The 23250-nt window shown below is 46.4% G+C and overlaps 1 protein-coding gene and 1 long non-coding RNA gene across 8 annotated transcripts in view; one reads left to right on the forward strand and one right to left on the reverse strand.

The window, feature by feature from the left end:
* The window catches only part of RARB (retinoic acid receptor beta), a 411132-nt gene that overhangs the window by 7179 nt on the left and 380703 nt on the right, over positions 1-23250 (reverse strand). For all 7 annotated transcript variants that reach the window (XM_064167086.1, XM_064167087.1, XM_064167092.1 and 4 more), the window contains 3 exons: positions 19105-19265; positions 7794-7970; positions 485-689 (listed from right to left, as the gene is read on the reverse strand). In XM_064167086.1, the coding sequence (XP_064023156.1) occupies positions 485-689; positions 7794-7970; positions 19105-19265 (543 nt within the window). The remainder of the gene's footprint in view (positions 1-484; positions 690-7793; positions 7971-19104; positions 19266-23250) is intronic.
* LOC135187871 (uncharacterized) lies at positions 12552-14782 on the forward strand. Its single transcript, XR_010307476.1, has 3 exons — positions 12552-12639; positions 12863-13059; positions 13277-14782. It is a non-coding gene; the product is annotated as an uncharacterized LOC135187871 (long non-coding RNA).

The raw sequence follows: 23250 nt of genomic DNA on the forward strand, positions 1-23250 counted from the left end.
GGTCCCCCTAAAGCCTTCTCTTCTCCAGGCTGAATACCCCCAGCTCCCTCAGCCTGTCCTCACAGCAGAGCTGCTCCAACCCTCTGATCATTTTTAGGCCTTCCTCTGTACCCACTCCATCAGGTCCATGTCCTTCCTGTAATGAGGGCTCCAGAACTGGACGCAACACTCCAGGTGAGGTCTCACCAGAGCAGAATAAAGTGGCAGAATCCCTTCTCTGGCTCTGCTGGCCACACTTGTTTTGATGCAGCCCAGGATATGATTTGCCTACTGGGCTGCAAGCACTATAATAGAACCAATAAATACTGCCAGTGGGAAACAGATCTTTAGTGTCAAGCGCTTTATAAAGCACAGATCATCAATATTACAGGTACCTACTGCCTGTTTATGTTTTTGTACAGGAAAGCAGAACAAGTAACACATAAATGAAGATGTGATTGTGTCTGTCCTTTTCAAACGCATCCCAGCTGGTATTGTACGATACCTCCACAGATCAAGCAGATGGCACTAAGGAGACCTGTTTCTGTGTCATCCATTTCCAAAGGCAGGAGCTGGTTAGCAAATGTGAACACAAGATCAGTCAGTGGGCCAAAGCCGGCGTTGTGCATCTGAGTTCGGTTTAGGGTAAGGCCATCCGAGAAGGTCATGGTGTCCTGTTCTGGTGTATACCTTGTGCAAATTCTAAGGATCTGTGGAAGGACACAAAAAAACCCAAATAATTCAGTCCACAAGAGGTTTGTTGCATTTTCTTGATGTGTCAAGCAATGCACGAAACTGCAGCACATGGCCAGGTCAAAACAATCCAAACTCAAAGTCCAATTTATTCAGGTCTAGTAGCACAAAGATTTTCTCATAGGGCATAAATAAAGTAAATTTGCTACAGGTAGTTTTTGTATTTTTTACAATAGAAGTTTAAGATCAGGAAATTTCCCCCTAGTTATGGAATAACAGAAATGTCTATGCAGCTGTCAGCACTTAAGTCACCATAATACTCACATGAACCACTCTAATGAGTATGCTACATGCACCTAACTATAAAATGCTCTCTCTCTGCTGCCCTTATCCAGCAAAATCATAACACCACCCCACCTCTTCCAACACACACACACATGTCACTGCTCTGGGGGCTCAGTTTTGCATGACAGTGCTTCTCTTCTTTTTGGCAAAGACAAAGCATCTCCACAGTATCTTGTGTGCGTGAGCACAGGCAGCTGAGTTGGTAAGAGGCAGAACACAGATCGTTGTTTGGGGGGTGCCTTCCTTTCTTCTGTGACAGCAAGTGGAAAAACACAACTGTGTGAATACAAGCCTTGTGTGAGGGCTCCCCAGAGAGCAGTGCAGAGCCCTCTGTCTCCTAAGCAGCTGCAGTTACAGCCTCCATGAAATGCCGTTTGTTTGCCAGCCTGGACACTTGCACCTGAGTGGATTATCAAAGCGTGACCCTGCACAGGGCTGTCTGCAGGGCTGCCAGCAGGCCCAACAGCAGCCTCAGGACTTGCCCCAGCACTTTTTTTACAGTTGTTGCTTCTGTGTGCTGCACCACTGAGCTTCTTCACTAGCCCTATTGGCCTCCAGCCTTCCTCAAGGCTCTGGCACTTCCCGAGAGTGCTGGTGAAGGTGCACCCTGCCTGGTGCAAAGTGTATCCCCCCACTACTGACAGTGTCCTCCACTTCTGTGCAAGCCTAGGCAGTGTTGGTTTTGGCAAGTTGGCTTTGTATGCTGACGGCCACCCCACAGTGACCCTGCATAAAAGCATTCAAGGGGAGGATGGGGATTCACACCTCTAACTGGACATGCAGGAATGCAAAACACACAAATAAACACTGAGGATACTCTGCACTTTGCTAGCAAATGTCCCCTGGGTAACTGCAGCATGAAGAGTGCTGTCACAGGAGAAGTGGCAGCATGGCCAGAGAGAGTGAACAGGTGAAGGCTTTGGCCTCCCAGGGCAAACCCAGGGTGTGTCTCATGATAAACTTCGTACAGCACAGGCTTATTTGTACAGCTGGTATTAATGAATGCTGCTTTAAAGCTCAAATAAAAGAGATGCCCATCACTTTGACATGCTTCTGCTCTATACCAGTGCTTAATGTTTTCGTTAATCAGAGGTGGGAGAAGGCTTTTCCCTAAACTAAAATTAAAGAAAGCATGCAGAAGTCTAACTGATTATGAGCTCAGTTGTGATACAGCCATACTTTTTCAGAGCTGGACTGTATTTATTTCCCATACAACCATCTTATTTGGTTTTAAAGCTTCAGCAAAGATAATCATAGAATCAACCAGGTTGGAAGAGACCTCCAAGATCATCCAGTCCAACCTATCCCCCAGCCCTATCAAGTCAACTAGACCACGGCACCGAGTGCCTCATCCAGTCTTTTCTTGAAGACCTCCAAGGGATGGTGCCTCCACCGATGATTTAAATGAATCTAAGTGAACACAGAGAGAGTCTTAATTATAGCTGCTGAAGCTCTGAATCAGAGGCCCCAGCACTCAGCAGCTTACCAGTCTGGGCTTGGTTCTTCCACTTTGACATTTGCCTGGGAACAGTGCTCCAAATTGCTTAGGAGAATAAGGAGGATATGGCATGTAAGAGACCTACAGAGAAGCTTTTATTTATCTTCTTAAATTCCCTGGTAAGAGACTTAGTGGGGTGTATTTCTGCAGAAGGCTCTTGAACTATTTTCTATCTCAGCAATATTCTTACTGTGGATATACACTGCAGCACTAAGACTCTGTGCGGTTGGACAGGCATGTTTGACATCATTCCTCTACCCCTGAATTACAGTAACCTCTTGAATTACAAGCACAAATACAAACACATGGCACTCAAATTCTTCCCTGACCACAAACTGCCCCGCAATATGAGTGAACTTAAAAGCCTGCTGGTAACTGCAGAGGTTTTACGTAATAGCGGAATTGTATTTCAGGCTTACTGGCAGTAATTAGCACTGGCACACGTTGCCAAAGAGAGATTCTGCACTGCCACCAGCAAGCAGCTCTCGCCCCTGAAGTTTGCTGTAGGTAATACTTTTAGAGCACTAAAAGAATTGTACAGAAAGAAGAACTCTGCAGTTTGTTTTCTCCAAGAAACACAGGGTTTGAGAACGTTGTGTATGGACTGAGAAACCCAAGAGCTACTTGCTGTGCTTCTTGCACGCCACGCAGGAGACACAGGAGTGCAGCTCAGCCCATCCTGAGCCTGTGCAGAGAGCAGCTGCCTTCGAGCATGAGTGTGTGTGGCCTGTGATGATGAGGCATCCATGTTTTGGAGGAGCTAGGCTCTGTACAGATTTTCCCTTAGCTCAGCTGGGGAATAAGGTGCCCCTTCCGTTTGAGTGCTGGTTTAATTGACAAGCTTTACCAACACGAGTTCCCCCTCCGCATCCTCGTGACTCCTAGCCCAACAAATTAGCAGAGCAGGACTTTGAACTAAACCAGCCGTGGTGTTTCCCAAAGGCTGCCTGCAGCCTCCTGGGCAGCTGCCCAAGCAGGGTTTGCAGATAGAGTTCCCCCATATCCTTTCTCTGAGGGCAAGTCTCATTACCAGCTGTCAATGCCAAACAGCCCTGAGATTCCCAGCCTGCAGGGACTGGGGTGCCCTGGAAGAGTCACCCCAAACAGCCCACAGGTTAAGTGGGCTCTCCTACCTTCCAGCAGCCTGCTGGGTCCCTTGCTGCAAAGCTCTCCATGCTCACCCCTCATATGCCGCTACTCTATTTGAGGGTGCATGCTTGGGGTACTCAGCAAAGACCTACCAGATTATTGCCTCCTCAGGGCTAACACAGAGGAAGACTTACACCCTGGATCCTCATTGGAAATGAACTTGAAGTTAGGTTACCCAGCCTAGGGCCCTGGAGAGCATGCACAGAAGATTTCTGGGGGCTATGCAAAAATTAGGATTAAAATATAAAGGTCCTGTGGAAGTTAGGACCCTAAATGCTGCACCAGCTGTCAACTGGAGGAGCCTGCAGTGGCTCTGCTGAGCACTGACACAGTTGAAGCTCAGCTCTGTGTCTTCCACAACACATTTATCTTGACTAGAGCAATCTGGTCTCAGGTTTCTCCGGCATTCCTTCGACACTACCCCAGAACACCCTGTTACCAAACCCCAAGACAGACACTTTGAACCGCTGCCTTTTCAAAAGGGATACTGCTGTGCAGTACCAGATCTCCCTTGGGCAAGCTTCCAGGGCTAGGGAAGCTGATTCAAAGCCCATATTCACCACAGAACAGATGGGAAATGTCTGTACTCCAAAATAAGAGATCATGCTATCTTTCTCCATTTTGAACTGAGCCACTATCTAGAAGACATCCTCCTCATGTCCTCAATGTTGTTTAGATGTTGTAACCAAGCCAAGTATTTTACTTGTCACTCTGCTCTTAAACACCACTTGCAGCCATAAATAAGGTTCTTGCCTATGATTAAAGGACCCTTTATTTTAAGCACTATTTATATCTTAAGGCACGATCCAGTTAGGAAGTGCAAAGCAAACCACCCCACCCCCCTAATGGGTTGCACAAAACCAAAACCATTCAGAAAGTGATATGTGCAAACTGAGAATGATCACTGATTTGAACCATGCTATTTAAGGCATACTATGGGTTTGCTTCTTGTTTTGGGGTCTTTTTTAAGAACCCCGGGGTTTTGATGCTAGCTGCCTTAGCTGGCTGGAACAGCTTCTCCAGAGGAGAAACTCAAGCAGGTGACTGAAGTAATGAACAAACTGCCAGGGTTACAGCACATGCACAAGTGCCCTCTTAGCACAAACATGCAGGGGGTTTCAAGAGAAAGCAAAATTGCCATTATTAAGAATTAGTGCCCAAGGACTTCCCAGCATTTTATCCATTGGATTTAAGATGCTCTGGACTCTTCATATTCACTTTGCCAGAGCCTGGCAAGGCTGTGGACTCTCACCACTGCTGGGCCAGTGTGCCAGCAGACAGAAGCACTCACTTTTGCAAGGGTTACTGGCTGAATTTTAGTAACATTTATCTGTGAAGCACTGGCACCAGAGTAGATGTAAGGTCCACCATCATCAATCAGCACCTTCAGCTACTTTCCAAGACTTGATGTTATTTCCCTTCCAGAGATTTTGCTTGTTTGTATCTAAAACAATTCTTTGGCACATCTCCAGTGGATTTTACTGAGTCCCTGATACCATTTCCTTCGTTGGCCTGTTTAACTGGGGTAAAAGCATCCACAATAGTAGGAACCAGTTCAGCAGAGCCTTGGCAGGGTCTGTAAATGCTTTAGACTCCTCACAGCCCAGAGACGCTGCTGATGGGTGGGTGGGGAGAACCGGGGTCCTAATGGGTGAGAGCCCCACACCATTCCTCTCACATGCCATGGCTCTGTGGACACGTCCAGGGGATCACGAGTGTGCACAGGTGAGGTTCATGCTTGTGCAGCAGTACTAAATAAACCATTTGAGACACTCCTCATAACTAGAAGCTGCAGCCTGCTGGCAGGTGGGAAGTAGATGCTATTAAACCACTCCTCCAAGTACTAAAATACACCTTGAAGGTATGAGCTGCACTGCAGTACGAGCGATGTGCCGGTGGTGTGGGTTGAATGATATGGGCACTTTGCAGACAGTGTGTGCACTACACATTACTGTGTTCATGGTAATTTTCCCTTGGTTTAAGCAGCACATAAAATAGCCACATAAAGCTTGTGCAAATGTCATGCAGGGAAGTTGGGACTCTGCATAGCAACCATATCTTATCCTGGGTTTGGAAAGCTGCAGCTCCCTGCAGCACTCACTATGCCCTGCTTCCTCACGTGTCAGCTTCTGTGGTTTGGTGGAAAACAAAATGAGAATGAGCAGGTGATGGGGAATGACAGGGCCCAATAAAGTTCATAACCATAGCTTGAATGTTGCCACATGGTCAGAAAGTGAGAGTAGTGAATTGTATTATTGACTACCCCTTCTATCCATTAATTAGTCGAAATAAAGAAGTCCTCATTTACCAACTACTTCATTACTCTTCCTCTAATCTGGCAACCAGGCTTTTATTTAGTCACCCTGGTCAAAGGCCATGAAGTGCCTTTACCTAGGCACTTCAGACAAAACTGCTAGCAGAAAGGCTACCTCTAACCACTTGATACTGTCCAGAGAGCTGGTGACACAAGCAGTGAGTGGAGCTGCCACAGGGAGCCCATGCAACAGGGGCTGTGACTGATTCTGGAGTATGGGTATGGACTCTTCCAGCAGCTACAGATCCAGGCCAGTCTGCAACAAATAGGTGGTGGTGGCTTAAGAGTGAAAGTTTTAGGGGTAAAGAGTTTGGGCATAGATTCAGGCCATATCCTGACTCCTTCCCACCACATTCAGGTAATTTCTGTATTAATCATTTGTTCCTGGTTACAACAGCAAAGCACAAAGAAATTCCCATACCTCTACCTCGGGCAGAATACCCTCGAGGCAATGCCACAGGCTTATCAGTCCCTGTGTGCCTTTGGCTGGGAGGGAATGTAACTTAACAGGACAGAGCTGGCAAGGACAGTGGGCAGTTGGTAACCAAGGGCCCTGCCCTGCAGACAGACCATAGACAGTCTGAATGAGATCCTGGATGAAGGGAAAAACAAGGGGGGACTCTTGAGCATGGCAAGGCAACCTCAACATTCTTTTTTATAGGCTGAAGAAGAGTGTAGCTACCCCTCTCCCTCCTCTATCCATGCAACTCTTTGAAACAAGCTTTTGACAAAACAGGAGGGAAGGGTCAGAGCAGTTCATATCTTCCTCAATGTGATACTGTTTAAAGCAATCTACTTTCTAAAACTCCACTATTAATTGCTTCAAATTCCCTAGTTTAAACTCCGATGTGATGCCAAAAAATACAACTGGCTGTTTTGTCATGCCTGGCTCAACAAAGACCTGAAAGTTTATGCTCAGAAGAAAATACTTAAAATATGTTTAACACAGATTGAAAATGCTAACTGTTCTACAGAAAGTTGTTGCTGCAACCAACAGAAAGGGTCTTACTTGCCACAAAAAGCCTGAAGACCTCTAAGGTCTTGATACAGAAATGCTGAAATCCCTGAGGGCTTCTTGAAGGTCAGCCTGACAGAAACAAGCAGTGACCAGGGGAGGGAAGACAGCTCGCCCTGCCATAGTGGCAGAACAAGGGCTGGAGAAAAACTGCAAGCCCACCTGCATGTTTCCATGCTGCAGGTTGTATGCCTGCCTAGTTAAAACTGCACTACACTGAGCTGACATCTGTCATGGTGCCCACCTCACAGCAGCCTGCAGCACTGGTGAAAGCAGGAGGGGATCTGTGTCCTGGAGGCTTGTGGCTGTTCGGCTCGAGGCACACCGGCTGCCTCTCTACAAGCTGCCAACACCTCATTCTGAAGGCTGGCATCGTGTTCTTTCAACTGCCTCGTAGCCACAGCTACAACATGCTCCAAAAATCTTGTTGAGAGGATTGTTTTTCAGGCACTTTCCATACAGAGCACTGTCTCTGCAGGTAGGAGGAAGCAAAGAGACTCAGGTCTCTCTTCAACGTTAACAGTAAATGCATTTTCCCAAAGTAGCACTTGCTGCAAGCTGGTGCCACAACACTCAAACGTGCCCTTGCAGCACTTCCACAGACTAAACCGACTTCTTTGGGAAAGTAAGCTGATTCCACCCAACACACCTGCAGATGTGCCAGAGTCCGCTCCTGACCGTACCAGCCGTGGTAGCCTCGATTTTGCAGCCTCAAGGCTGGGGCAGTATTTGATTTGATGCCCTCTCCCTGACAAACAGAGTGGAAGGAGCAGAGAAGAGAGCAGCGGTGTAGCACATACCAGTATATCCAGGCAGGCTGCTTTAAGGAGCGTGATCTGGTCTGCGATGGTCAAACCGGTAAAGCCTGGCAACCGCTTCGCGAACTCCACTATTTTAATAATGCACTTTGTGGCGAGTTCACTGAACTTGTCCCAGAGCCCAAGGTCCAGTCGAACCCGATGGTCTGCGCTGGAGTTCTGCAGAGACAGGCAGAAAGTACCATCCATCAACACGTCACACTCAGTAAAGGGTCTTCAAGAGAAAGAAACAACAACTGCATATTCCTTACAGAAGCACTTCCTATTAACATTCCAGGCATTTTCTGCAGCTTGCTGTTGGGTGCTGCTGTTTTAAACTTGGATTAATGGCTTGAAAATTCCTTGGCTATTACTCTGTTACTTACCATGATTGCAGAAGCCATCTGTACAAAGAATACAAATGAACTTAAAACATTTCCAAATGCCACTGCCATTAGTCTTCCTTGCCCTTATATAAGAAGTGCATTGAGAAGGACAATTTAGATGTACCCCAGAAAATACAACTGAATAGTGGAACAAGAATATCAGTCCCTCATCTGCAAAACACAGCATGCATTTGGAACACAGTTTCACATACTTAAGGTCTTAGCAAATTAGTTCTACTTAATTTATCTGCTCTGTGGCTGTGCAAGAGTTTTGCAGCTGTGGTGGTTTGAGGGGTCCCAGATTCCCTTGAGAAGACCACAGAGACAAGGCCATCCCAGGGGACAGACCTGGTCATCTCCAAATATCATCATTCTGTTATTCAATCCCATAATCCTGCCAACACTTTATAAAGAGAGCAGCAAGTCAGCTCTCCCTCTCTTCTCCCTTCTCTTTGGATCTCCAGAGGGGCTCTTATCCAGATAGCTACGTAGGAGTAAACCTGCCTGTGGCCTTCCAGGCTGCAGCTGCAGTGTATTTCCAGCTGCACAGTTCAGGCCTGCTTGGGCCCAGATGGGAGACAGTGGCAGGGGCAGAAAATGAGCACTGGGGCTTTGGTGGTTTAGCCTGACTAGGAGGAAGGTTCTGGGAGGATTCTCATGTGTCCTGTACCTGTACCGGGTTGTTAAGGATTCACATCTGCTGTACCTTTTCCTGCACACCTTCAAATACAACTTTTCCATACTCCTCTCCAACTCAGCATGAGCCCTATTATTTTACTGCCTCCTTTGTAAAAAAGAGTACAACAACCTGCCTGTCCTGCTCTTAGAAAGCCACGACAGCAGCTTCCCCAAGTACAGCCTCACACCGCGCTGCGGCACAGACCCTGGCACCTGCCCTGCGCGCTGACGAGTGCTACGTGCACCCAGCACACACCCTGATGTTTGTCGCAGGCACATCCCAGCTATGTCTTTCACAGACTCTGGCCATACATTTGTGCACCTTAACCAAAAAGTCTACAATTTACTAGGATGTGTAGCAAATCTCTGTTCAATCTCTGATTGAATTCACATTTTCATACTTTCAGAATAACCACCTGACCCTTGAGAAACTTACAGGTCAGGCAAGAACCATCTGACTCAAAAGTCACTGTGATCTCCTTGGTGCCAGTGCAACAAAAGATGGTGTCAAGGGGAGACTTGGGTCAGTTGTTTTCAACCCAGCCATGATTCTCAAAGACTGATGAGAACTCGATAGCAGCTCTCCTTCTTCCCCAGCATGCAGCACATTCTCATTCATTTGTTGGAGGGTAGGAGAGCCCTGCAGAGGGACCTGGCCAGGCTGGATGGGTGAGCAGAGGCCAATGGGATGAGATTTAACACGGCTAAGTGCAGGGTTCTACACTTTGGCCACAACAACCCCAAGCAGCACTACAGGCTGGGGACAGAGTGGCTGAGAGCAGCCAGGCAGAGAGGGAGCTGGGAATGGTGGGAGAGAGGAGCTGAATATGAGGCAGCAGTGCCCAGGTGGGCAGCAGAGCCAATGGCATCCTGGGCTGGCTCAGGAGCAGTGTGGGCAGCAGGACAAGGGAGGTTCTTGTGCCCCTGTGCTCAGCACTGCTCAGGACACACCTTGAGGGCTGTGTCCAGTTCTGGACTCCTCAATTCAAGAGAGATGTTGAGGTGCTGGAAGGTGTTGAGAGCAGGGCAGCAAGGCTGGGGAGGGGCCTGGAGCACAGCCCTGTGAGGAGAGGTTGAGGGAGCTGGGGGTGTGCAGCCTGCAGAAGAGGAGGCTCAGGGCAAAGCTCATTGCTGTCTACAGCTACCTGCAGGGAGGCTGTAGCCAGGTGTGGTTGGTCTCTTCTGCCAGGCAACCAGCAACAGAACAAGGGGACACAGTCTCAAGTTGTGCTGGGGGAGGTAGAGGCTGGATGTTAGGAGGAAGTTGTTGTCAGAGAGAGTGATTGGCATTGGAATGGGCTGCCCAGGGAGGTGGTGGAGGCACTGTCCCTGGAGGTGTTCAAGAAAAGCCTGGCTGGGGCACTTAGTGCCATGGTCTGGTTGATTGGCCAGGGCTGGGTGCTAGGTTGGACTGGATGAGCTTGGAGGTCTCTTCCAACCTGGCTGATTCAATGATTTTGCCAGTATTTGATCCAGTGCTGGTTGTGATGGTCCCCCCCACTATATAATAAGCCACCAAGAGAAGTGTGCATATCATCTGCCTTCAGCCTCTCCTCTTCATTGCAAGAGAAATTTCATTTGTGTTACAGGCTGAGCTTCTAGGGGGCTGGGAGGTGTCCTGGAACCTGGATTCTGCTCTTTCTACCTAATTATTTTCTTTTCAAAGGTAAGAGAGGAAGGCATCCTATATCTAACATTGCTCTCTTGGGCTTTGGCTCTTCAGGAAGCTCTAAAGGAGAACGATATAACTGGTGCACTGGGATTCTGCCCTCTTGTAGGCAGCAAGCGGAGATGGAAGGCTGCCGTCTGGAACCCCACACGCAGGGTTGCAGAGGCAAGAGATGGAGAAGGTGAATCCAGCCAGTATGCTGAGGTGAAAGCCATCCAGCTGGCCCTGGACACTGCAGAACGAGAGCAGTGGCCAATGCTATACATCTACACCGACTCATGGATGGTAGCAAATGCCTTATGGGGGTGGCTGAAGGAGTGGAAGAGAAATGATTGGCAGAGAAAAGGGAAGCCTATTTGGGCTGCTGATCTCTGGCAAGACATTTCTGCACGCCTGGACAAACTGCCAGTTAAAATCCGACACATCAGTGCTCACATCCCAAAGAGCAGAGCCACTGAAGAGCAGCAGCATAACCACCAAGCTGACCTGGCTGCCCACATCTGCCAGATTGACCTGGACTGGAATCACAAAGGTGAACTGTTCTTAGCTCGGTGGGCACATGACTCTTCTGGTCACCAAGGAAGAGATGCCACATACCAATGGGCCCGAGACAGATCCGTGGACATATCCATGGAGGCCATAACTCAGGTTATCCATGAATGTGACATCTGTGCCACCATAAAGCAAGCCAAGCGCATGAAGCCTTTGTGGTACGGGGGGCAGTGGTCAAAGTACAGATATGGGGAGGCCTGGCAGATCGATTACATCACTCTGCCTCGGTCTCGCAGTGGCAAGCAGTATGTGTTAACCATGGTGGAGGGAAGCACTGGGTGCTGGAAACCTACCCAGTACCTCATGCTACTGCCTGTAACACCATTCTGGGTCTGCAGAGCCACATCCTGTGCAGACCTGGCACCCTAGAGAGAACAGAGTCAGACAATGGGACCCATGTCAAGAACCACCTTGTAAGCAACTGGGCAAAACTGCATGAGCTAGAATGGGTTTGCCACATCCCATACTACCCACAGGCTGCAGGGAAGGTTGAGTGTCACAATGGCCTGCTGAAAACCACCCTGAAGGCTATGGGAGGTGGAACTCTCAAACACTGGGAGAGACACCTTGCAGAAGCCACTTGGCTGGTGAACAGCAGGGGATCAGTCCCCAGAGCTGGTCCTGCTCAGGCTGCCCTACTGCCCATAGCTGAGGGAGATGGAGTTCCTGTGGTCTGTGAAAGGAATCTACTGAGGAAAACTCTGTGGGTTGCTGCTGCTTCTGGGGGCAAACCTATCAAAGGGGTGGCATCTGTTGAGGGTCCTGGTCACACATATTGGGTCTTGATTGAAACTGGTATCATTCAGTGTGTTCCTCAGAGAAACCTCACTCTGTCTGAAAAGGTCTTATCACAGAGTTAGTAACACAGCTCCATGTAATGTAGTTACTGCATAACAGTTATAGGTTGTTGAGAAGTTTCTTTTCCAGTTACGCCAACAACAAGGCATCCAGCAGAATCCACATCACATGAGCAGCAACTCAGAGGAAGGCTACATCATCACAGTAATGCACCCAACAGAACCCACACCACACAAGCATCAGCCTGGAGGAAGCTGACATTATCTCACCTGCATCTGTTTTCCTGATGCCCTACAGCAATAGACTGTTCCTGATTTTCCCTAAGAGAAAAGACTGTCCCTGATTCCCTGATTCTTCCTCCATGTTCCTGCCCTGCTCACACTTCACCTGCACTGACCTGCACCAGAGAAACACACCAGCCTGGGATCCAGCCGGGGACCAAGGAGGACTTAGAGCAAGAACTCTGCTGTGCTCATACACGCCAGAGAGTGGAAATGGTCCACCCAGGGGATTGTTACAGGCTGAGCCTCTAGGGAGCTGGGAGGTGGTCTGGAACCTGACCCCAGGTCCTCCTGGCTCCTCCTGGGGGTGGTCTAGAACCTGACCCCAGATGCAAATGTTAGCCCACTCCCAGTTCCTATAAAAGCAGGTGAACTTCCTCTTCCATTCTGCCTCACCTGAGGGGCAATACCCTTGCAGCTGCTGCAGCATTGCCACGTGGCCAACTGCCTCCTGAATCTCCTTCCATCCATTGTCATCAATCTGGGTTGGTTTTTGTTTGTTTGGTTTTTTTTTCCACCTGTTTCCCCTCCCTTATACCTTTGTAAACTCCCTTACCTTAAATACCCTTTATTTATTGTTATTTTTTACTTCCAAAATCGCTGCTAAATTGTTTCTGTTGGTGTTTTACCCCTTTCTGCCCTTTCTACCTAACTCTTTTCAATGGAGAGAGGGGTGAGGCATCCTATATATTAACATTGTTCTGTTAGGTTTTGGGTCTCCAGGAAGCTCTAAATGAGAACAACCTGTAAAAGTATACTGGCAATGAATTTGCAAAAGCTGCAAACACAGAAAACCAAAGGCAGACTTCTCTCTTCCATGCTTCATCTGGACTTGGTTAATCAAGAGAGAGAGACACACATCTCCAAGAAAAGACCCATTCAATCCAGGCAGGTACTTAAGGCAGGTAAGGGAAAACCCCCTCAGGTGGCAGCTTTCCCCCCAGCTGCAAGGGAAGGTGGTGTCATTGGCTCCCTTAGACACGGCTGCTTAAAGCTGAAATGTCAAATTAACTTCCAAATTAAAGTTAAGTGAGAAGAGTCTCTACTCGGAGGTCTAACAGTCACGGCAGGCAAACGGCTGTCAAAAAGCGTCCCAGCTGCAGAGGTAGCACTTTCTTGCAGGAGCCATCTCCAGTGACCCTGTCGCCGTCACCGCTGATGGTCAGGGTGTCCACCTCCTCCAAACATCTGCAGCAATCATCTTTCTTCAGGTCACGGGAAGGACACAGGGCCTGAAAAGGTCACTGAGGGGACATGGGGTGAGCTCAGCTGGGCTGATGTTCTAGCACCCTGCCCCAGGCTGCCTTCAAGGATGCCGCAGCCACCATCAGTCAGGACGGGTCCCAAGGGCGCCACCAGCCTGACATTCACTCTCAGCTGCGGCAGGGTGGAGACCGGAGTCTGCCTCATTGTAAAAAGCCAGCGTTGACCTGCTCAACAGTTTCAAGGTGCATACCTGCTCTTTCCTGCTCTCCCTCTTTTCAAGTGGTGAGAAATTAACTTCCTAATTTCTATCCGAATTTTGATTCTGGGAACTTCCTGTTCTGTTTTGGGGTTTTTTTACATAACAAAAGAAAAAGACAGGAGAAAATATTTTTATAATCCTAAGCCTAAAGAATTGCCTTCAAAATGGTCCAAAACTGATAGATAAACAGTCATTTTAATGCCCTTTGAAACATTTCTTTTGACTACAGGAGTATGCATCCCTCAGATTTATTTTATTTCATCCTCAAGGACCTTGGTGAAATACAGTACATTGGAGGCAAAATAAGATCAAGGCGTGCAGTCATTCAGGCTGTAATTAAATTTAATAGGCAGTTTATCCAGTTCATAGAAAGACGGCAGAGCAGAGAGCTACACAAAGCAGAGCCTAAAGCAGGAAATCATTTTACAATAGGGTATCCATCTGGAAAGAAGACATTGCATGAAACCAGCAAGTGTGAACAAAATCTCCATCAGTATCATATGAGCTTACTTCATCACGCTGCAGTGCTGGCAGTGGGAAGTTTGACGTGTCTGCTATGAAGAGTAATGCACGGCCCTCTTAGCAAATGTAAATCTAACTCACTGCTGTGCAAACTGAGGAGAAGGAGCAGTTAATAAAATACAAAACAACTGGCTGTTTTACTACACCTGGTGCCAGATTCCTGTGCTGGAGTTTAACTCTGAGATGCCACAAACGAGAAGAGTTTTAACATTTTATGTGGTAACTGATTTAGCTGCAAGCACCAGAGAAAACAGCTAGATTTTTAGTGGCATTCTGAGCATGTAAGAAGAAAACTGACTCAGTGTCAGTGTACAGGTTGAACAACAAAGCACAGAGTGAAAAAAAAGCATGTCAGAAGAAGAAACTCTGATTACATTTGTCTGGGGATCTCCTCTAACCACACTGTGGAAAAGCTGCTATGACTTTTCCTGAACATTTTAACGAAGCAGTTTCTTGCGTGTCTTTTCCAGGAGCAGGCTTGCATGGGTTTCAAGCCTATGTACCAGTGCACATATGGTGAAACAATACTGTAATGCACCCTAGTGGCATCTTTATCAGTGGAAAAGGCCAATCTTGCTATGAAATCCAATTAAACAGCCATTTTTGCCACATAAATTGATCCCATTTTCTCCATCACTTTTGTTTTTTCATTGCAGTCTGCTCTATCGCCACAGTAACAACAAGGGATGAAGTGCTCACAGAAACATACACAGGAGCAGAGTCCCCACTGTCTTTAAAATCCACTTTAGAAAGGAAACAAGGCTCACAGGGGCACTCTGCCCTAATCAGGAACACTTGCTATGCCTCTTTAGTAAAAGCAACAGTGCAATCCAGCTCTGCTGAGTTCATCAAGGACCACAGCACATGTCTCTGCTCAGTCTCAGCATTAGGAGATACCTCTCTCTCTATATATATTCCTCTGCAAAGGCACAGAACAGTAGCCATGTAACTTCTAAGCTGAGCACTTACAAAAGACAAAATGCTGCCAAGATGCAAACCCTCTTCACTTCCAGCCAGCTCAGGGCAACTTGGGAGAATCTGCATCAAGAGTCTGCAGAGCCAAAATAATACTCTGTTTTCTGCTCCCTTTATCAGAAGGCTGGATGTAACACAGCTGCAGAAGTTACACATCATACCAGTCTCAAGGGACAAGCAGGATAGTTACACTCAATTATACTATAAAGTATGACATCTCCAGAGAAATGTACTAAGGCACTCTCTCTTGTCTGGATGACAGTAATAAAACAGATCTATTTATGATGGACATCTGAAATCCATTAAAGAGCTTGCTGATTTTCATCATCTGCAGAACTCCACTTGCCCACTGAATGCAACTGTTGAGTCAAATGACCCAGGAAATTTCATGTGTGCTATTCTCCCATTATTTTAGGTAGACTATAATTAACTATGCTAAGTATGGTAATTATAAATAAGGACACTTCTTCTTTTAAAGAGCAGATGGATATAAAACCCAGAAAAGTTGAAAATGCTTCTCCAAAAGGGTTCGAGTACAGGAAAAAACACACAATGGTAGAAAAGAAATCACCATGCAACCTTTCCTGATGGGAAATGCAGGCTGCAGTGCTAAGGAGAGGAACCAGATACACAACCCAAATGCCTGAGCAGTTTTTTTGTATGACTGTATCTCTGCAATGGCTTTTTCATTCCACACTTCTAAAATTCTTTGCTCTTTTTATCCTCAAAATCATGTTTTAAATTATCTGAATGATCACATAAGTGAAGGCACACAGAGGCCATGTTTGCAGAACAGTTTCTTCCCTCCACCATTTGTATCAGTATGCAAGGGCAATGCTCCATGAAATTCAAGTGACTCCACATCAATTCAGTACACTAACTTCTGACTTCTTATTTAATTAATCAAATAAAAGCCTTTAAGATTACGAAAGCAATTTGTATCCTCCACAGTGTGACTATGTCATGCTTCACGACTGCTAGCCTGCAGGACTGGCATAAAAACAGAGGACTGGTGGCCATCTTCTACCCTTACCAGCTTGTTACTATCAAGAAGAGCGACACAGCCTTCTAGGTCCCCTTGGACTCAGCATTTAGAAAAAGGGCTGTGTGCCTCTTCTCTTTGACTTGCAGTCTCTATTTCAACTATCTCAAAAGATGACCCTTATTCCACCATCAGTGGTACTCTGTTCCCTCCACAGCTGGACAGAGATAGTGCTCATAAAAATGAGCTTTTGGACTGAATTCCATCTGAAAAGCTGAAAGATTGCCAGACCTTAGCTAGAAGAGAGATTTCAATACTCTGCACTTTGCACAGAGTCTGCAAGAATGCTGTATGGCTGTTGAAGGAAGCCCTATCACTCTCAAAGATGTAAAGTAAGTCAAGAACTCTTTCATTGTAATTCTGTTATTGCACCTTGTATAGTAGCAGACCATGACAAAGTGCCAGGGACTGCAGCCATGTGCAGCTACCCACTGTGGACTTCCAACAGACCAATTATACCCAGGAAATCTCTTTTCCCAAGCTGTCTGATCTGATCTGAGATACTAATGACCAATACCCAGCTTCAGAGAGAGTGTATTCAGGTCAGTGTGGGACTCACAGACAGACCATATTTATCTGTTCATTACTTAGATTCAGGCTCTAAAATTCCAGCAGGGACATAAACTGACCATGGAGGTCAGTGGGAATCATCAGTGGTGGGTGTAGCATGCAGTGAGATCCCCTCCAATTTCACCCACTTGTGTCATTCCAAAAGCTGAAATATGACTGACACCTAAGCATCCAACATGTAGCCTGGAGAAGAGATGGCTTCAAGACCTTGGAGTGGCCTTCCAGTATCTGAAGGGGGCCTACAGGAAGGCTGGGGAGGGACTATTACGAGGTCTCGTAATGACAGGATGAGGGGTAATGAGTAACTGGCAGAGGGGAGATTCAAACTAGATGTTAGGAAAGGGTTCTTTGCAGTGAGGGTGGTGAGACACTGTTGTGGCTGCTCCCTCCCTGGAGGTGTTCAAGGCCAGGTTGGATGAGGCCTTGGGCAGGCTATTCCAGTGGAGGTGTCTCTGCCTACAGCAGGGGGTTGGAACTGGATGAGCTCTGAGGTACCTTCCAACCTAAACCATTCCAGGATTCTGTGATTCTATAATACAATGCATGCAAGGTGCCTAAGTTTATCTTTCAGCCTTCCAGGACCTCTGGCAATTACGAGTATGAAGTACCATCACACCAGCCAGATGCTGTGCACTCTTCAAAACCAGAGGTAGCACACCCATAGTCCCAACACATTCACCACGGGAGGTGCAGCGATATATTGTTACTCTGGGGCAGCCAGGCAAGGCAACTTGTGATCAATAACCTCTGGCACGCATACCAGCCTGCCTACATGTCCCACCTGCACACATAGGAACACCTCTTCTGCAAGGCAAGAACTCACCCTCTTTGCACTCAGATTGTTTTATTCCACACTTGTTCAGGACCCTCCTGTGATTTTCAGGAGTGTGAGAGCCTGTTTGCAAGATATTATTCACTCTAAAACCGGGATGTCACTGCATGTGCTGAGAAGAGGGGTGGAGGCCATTAACCCAGGAATTTCCTTAAAAAGACACACTGCTCATCCCACCACCTCCACCTTTGCCTTTGGTTATGTCACCCACTGGCTGCTTTCAAACTTCCAGCCTCACAGGCTGCGTTAGTCCCTGTGGGTTTGTCTATGCAGTATTTACCAGCATAGCTACAACGACTCACCTGAGCAGGGCTAGCTCCCAATGCTAACCATTTCATGTGGATCTCAAAATTAAATGTGAAAATGTTTGTGAAAACACTCCCAGCAACATGAACGTTTTTTCTAGCATCAGGCTATATGAGCTTGCTTTTCTTGCAATCAGATACAAAGTCTTACACCTAGACCCGAGAGTTCTGAACCTTGCACTCTGTAAACAGATGAGACACTGCTCACTGAAACAGCGAATACCAATGCCTCACCATGATTTGCCTACATAGCTCTTAGATTTGCTCAAACCAGCAAGCAATCCAGAGGTATTTCACCTGACCTCTGGGAATTGGTCCCAGATCTCCGGCTGGGGCTAGAGGACAAAGACTCCTGAGGCAGGTGTCTCCCTGCCCTGGGCATGCCACTCCTGAGCTCCTAGTCTTGACAGCCAGATGACATGTGTGATGGTTTGGGTGTTCCCCGCCCCCCCACTTTAGAAATCACCCAGACTAGACTCAGTCGGCTCTGGAAATATGAATGAAGCTTGACTGCTTCAGGAGCCTCTGCACATCTAAGATAGCCAGCACTGCTACAACCAAGAGCAAGACCAAACCATGCCATTACTGACAAGGCTCCCAACATTACCTCACACCTATTTTTACCATCTCTTTTTATTACTGTATTTGCAAACTTGACATTGACCATCACTGACCTTCCCTGTATTAAGCAACATCTATATATGTAGAGAAAAACATTATTTTCCTGACTCATGCTCCGGAGAAATGACTGCAGCACTGAACTCCTTCACAGGGGGGAAATTCTCATCTGCTGAAAGCCACAGAAGCTCTTCTGGTATTTTGGTAGAGGACTAAACTGAAAGCCAGCCTTTTGGAAACAGGGTTACTTAGCCTTGTCGGCTTCGGGACCGCATCGCCAGTAACCCGCAGCATTTAGGAGCTCCAAATTCCTGCTGATACGCCAGCAGAGACAGCGTCTGTGGAAGCCAACAAATGAATGACGCCACGGAACCCACTCTTGGACTCCAAGCTTGTCTCTCGGCTCAGTTAATACTTCAGACACTCTCTTACAGTACTGATAAGTCATACTTACAGTTAAGGGCAATTTCTCTTCTTCAGACTGTGTCTGTATGCATACCTGTGCTTTCTCATGCCTAAGGAGGTGCAAGGGCTGCATCTACTTCTGCATCTTTTTAAAACACTTGAAGCCTTCAATGAAAAACTGACCTCACCCAGGCACATCTATGTGTCACAACTTACTGTGGTGTATTTTCCCAGTTGGCAGAGTGAGGGGAAGGTTTCCTGGTGAGCCTTTCGGATCTTCTCAGTGAGATCATCCAACTCTGCTGTCATTTCATAGTTTTCTGTGGATTCCTGCTTTGAAGGTTCCTTCTTCTTTTTGTTCCTGTCATTTCTGACAGCTAGAGTAAAACCAGAGGGACAGATAACACAGTTATTCAGATCATCTCATATTGCTTCTGCTGCTCTACTTAAAACACTGTGAAATGCTTTTATTTTAAACATAAATTACTTTAAGTGGCGATTAAAATGTTATATGCACAGAGAATACCTAACACAAGCTTAACAACTGAAATGTAAGAAAGAATTCAATCTAATGGATAATTGTGACCGTTTGGGTGTTACCTGCCCCCCACTCTTATGAAATCACCCAGACTGCACTCAGCTGAGCTGGAGATTAAGAAATGGAGTTTTATATTTACAGCTTAGCACAATACACAAGCAGATAGTTACAGCTACAGACAGAAATAGACAAGTTAAAATTAACAGAGAAACACAGCAGCCCTCCCAGAAACCAGAGTCCCCAGGGGGGGCTCCAAATCACCCTTCCATCTTCTTTCCACCCCTCTACCTTATCCCAGACTTTGCCTTATGTTCAAGGTGAGTTTGGAGGATTGGCCAGGGGGGTTAGAAAGCAAAAGGATTACAGAGACAGCAGGTTAGGGAGAAAAGTGCAGGCAGTCAGAGACACACAGCAACTCTGTTATCTATGTTTGTGATGTTTTTATCCATCTCAGCAAGCCTATGAGTGCAGCAGCCACCACCATTGTTTCCTTTTCACAGCCTAGAATCTAATTCTTCTCACCAAAATATTCCAGCTTGCTTCAAGCTAGCACAGTAATGATGAATCAAAACTTCCACAGGTGCTTGTTGTGGATGTGCTGTCACATTCCTATACTTAGCTACCTTCCAAGAAAGTCTACTGCAACTTCACATGCACTGTCTTTGTGAGGAAGCATTTTTGCATTAAAGCTTTGCATGGTGAATGGAAAAGTCCTCTGTGGCAATGCAGCTGTTATTGTATTGAATGTGAACTACACTAAAAAAAGACAGCAATTGTTTCTCTTCTTAAATTCCATAGTGTGGAAGATGACAAAACCCATACGAATACAAAGTTCACCAAGCAAAGGTTATTTAAAAGGAACAGTAAAAGAAACAAGACAAAAGACATTAAACTCAAGATCTGAAGATCAAAGGAGAAGTAGAAACACTTGAAAGAGTGAAAATGGCAGTGAAGCTATCTAAAGTTGCTTGCCATCTGCTCTTGTGCTCAGCTCAGCCTTCAACCTTCCTCCAGCCACGGGGGATTACTGGAAATATGCCTTGTGCAGCACTCATGCTGTAAATGATTTCCCACATATTTGTGTTTTGTAATAGAATATGACAGCTGCTCTATCACCACACTGCTCTTTGTTCTTTTAATTCCACAGAAAGTGTCCAGGAGACAAGTCCATGTCAGCAGTGTTGCCAGTGCTTGTTAGTTCATGTAACCAGACGCATCAGGCTTCACAGCAAAGCCGCAGAAAACCAACCTCTCTTCCCAAGGGCTTTGTTTCAGTATTAAACACCCAAAGACCAAGCTGTATTGGACACATAAAGCCAGTCCTAACATTCACTCTTGCTCACAACGTTATGCTGTTTAAAAAAAGGCCCTAAACAGTGAGCGTGTGGCTGGTGCTTGGGCACATGTGAGGATGGGGCATCTACAGAAATAATGTAACATGTAACAGAAAACAAGAGGCAGATGCAGTGAATATTGTTGCTCCCTCATAAGGCCACTGCCGTGGAAGACACACATCCTGGCTTGCCCAGGCATGATCCCACGCTCCCCTTCCCTCTGCTGGGGGAGAGGAAGCAGAGCACAGGGAGGAGGCAAAAGGCTTGGAGACAGCCACTTTGAGGGTCCAAGACTTACTCAGACCTGTTCCTCCCAAAGAAAGGAAAGCAAGCTCCTGACTTCAACTGACTTGGTCAGATTTGGCAAAGTGCCATTCTGACTGGTGGATTTCTGTGGCCCAAGGAGCCATTCCATTCGGGCAAGCAATAAACAGGCCCTGCCACATGTGTGCCTCCGCTTCTACTTTTGCTTTGCCTGCTTTGCCCTGCCACGTTATGCTCTGCTTTGCCTGCAACAACTTTCAAGACACTGACAGAATTCTCTTCAGGTTTTGGGTACTGTCTGATACTATTTTGTGAGTAAATATTTCAAACCCTCTCTCTAATAAATCCTGTAACAAGATTCTGTTGTGCCTTTCTGCCTTAGCAGCAGAAAGGAGCCTCTCCAGTCCCCTGGTGGGCAAGCAGTATAATTGAAACTAAGAGCCTGTTTACAGTCTTAATGTTCGCATTTGCTAGTTATTTCTTAAAGTGCTCTAGTTTTGCCTCTTCCCTGTGTGCCTAAGTATCCAAACTGTGCGTATTGAACAATGTGGACAAGTTTTTCTGGTGAGATTTAATGTCAATAAACAATTTTCATAGTTATTAACAATCCTGCCTGGATATCAAAATTAGCATTGATTATTAATTTTGCATAATTCCTAGCACCCATGAACTGAACAGCTCTAGTTTCCTCACAAAGGATGTGACTTTGCAACTGAGAGAACTCTGACCCTAATCCAGCAGATATTTTAAGATAAATCTGACTTTAACTGTGTGAACAGACCTGCAGTCAGTTACATGTTCTGCTGGATCAGGGCTGGGACACTGAGTACTCCACCTGATGAAAGCCTGGACTCGAACATCATCAGTTCTGCTGTCTGGAGTAACAGATTCAAAGGAGGACAAGAGGAGCAGACTAAAAAAGTATCTTCTTGTGAAGGTTCAATGCTACCAGTGCAGTCATTTTGGAGGAGGAAGGGGGAAGTTGGATCTCTTCTCCCTCCTTTTACAAACACAGCAAATGGCCTAATTTGGTTGCTGGACCTCAGGGCAGAGCGCAAGTATGGTCTCTCATGTTGAAAAAACATCCAGGAGCAACACTGAGGTCTGAAGTGCTCCAACTGCCACCACACTCCAGAAGTAAACCCTAACTGATGCTGTACTTGGGAGATAAAAGAGCTCCTTAGAAATCATGTAAAGTCCTACACAACAGCAAAGAGCAAGAAGCCTTTGTAATAAAGCCTCATTTACTTGTGAGCTGACTGACAAATCTGCCACAGAGGCAGCCTTAGCAACTACCTATCTTGATAGCTTTGAACTCCTTGTGGAAGACAAACATGTTACTTAGGCCAGGCTTTTGCGCAGCTGCCAAGAGCTCCCAGACAGTTCTAACAGGAACTCTACCGCACTCCTATACCGTCCTGGCACAGCTCCCTCTGCGGCTCTGCCTGAAGTCCCTCCCCCTCCAAAGGCCACCACAGGGACAGCTGCTGGCATTCAGTCATCACAAAATTGGCTTGGCTCTGTTCTCTTTCTTTTCAGGGTAGGAAGGGGAAAACTAAACCGGCACGAAACCGCAAAACACTTCTTTGCTCATTGTTACCTTTTTTCTGTGACTGAAAAATAATGATTTATCTAGTAATGATAAAAACTGATGAACATTTATCTTCTTGCTTTATGGATAGTTTTTACATTTCCTACATTTGTCTTCATTAAGTCTGCAAGACAACACCATGAAGTTGTGGCACACACCACCCACGGTCCAAAAATAGAAAGAATGTCACTGAAATTGAGCAATTACAGATTCAACAATGCCCATAACTCCACAGGTAAAAAAGAGAGAACAAGTTTATACAACACTACATTTAAAAGAGTTAAATAAAAGCATATCAATACACACATTTACCCAGTAAATTCAAAAGTCATCACTGCTCTGGGAACAGGAACTGTCAGGCTGTGTGTGGGAAGCGCTTTGGATTGCAGCTTATGCTTATATGACATAAATCGCACCTTTCGTGTCTTGATCTTTACGTGCACATGATTGCATCAATCCCCAATGCAATTCCACTGCCTCTTAATGATGAAACATCAGTGATGGAGTTTTGTCACAGTTAATGTCACCATAGAAAACTCAGGTTCAATGGTTGCTCCTGATAGAGGATAGTATAGAACCTCTTGCCCTCTAAGAAATACTGGAAGTTAAAACCAAACCAAACCAATTGATCGAAC

The sequence above is a fragment of the Pogoniulus pusillus genome, chromosome 28, assembly GCF_015220805.1.
Source record: "Pogoniulus pusillus isolate bPogPus1 chromosome 28, bPogPus1.pri, whole genome shotgun sequence".
NCBI lineage: Eukaryota > Metazoa > Chordata > Aves > Piciformes > Lybiidae > Pogoniulus > Pogoniulus pusillus.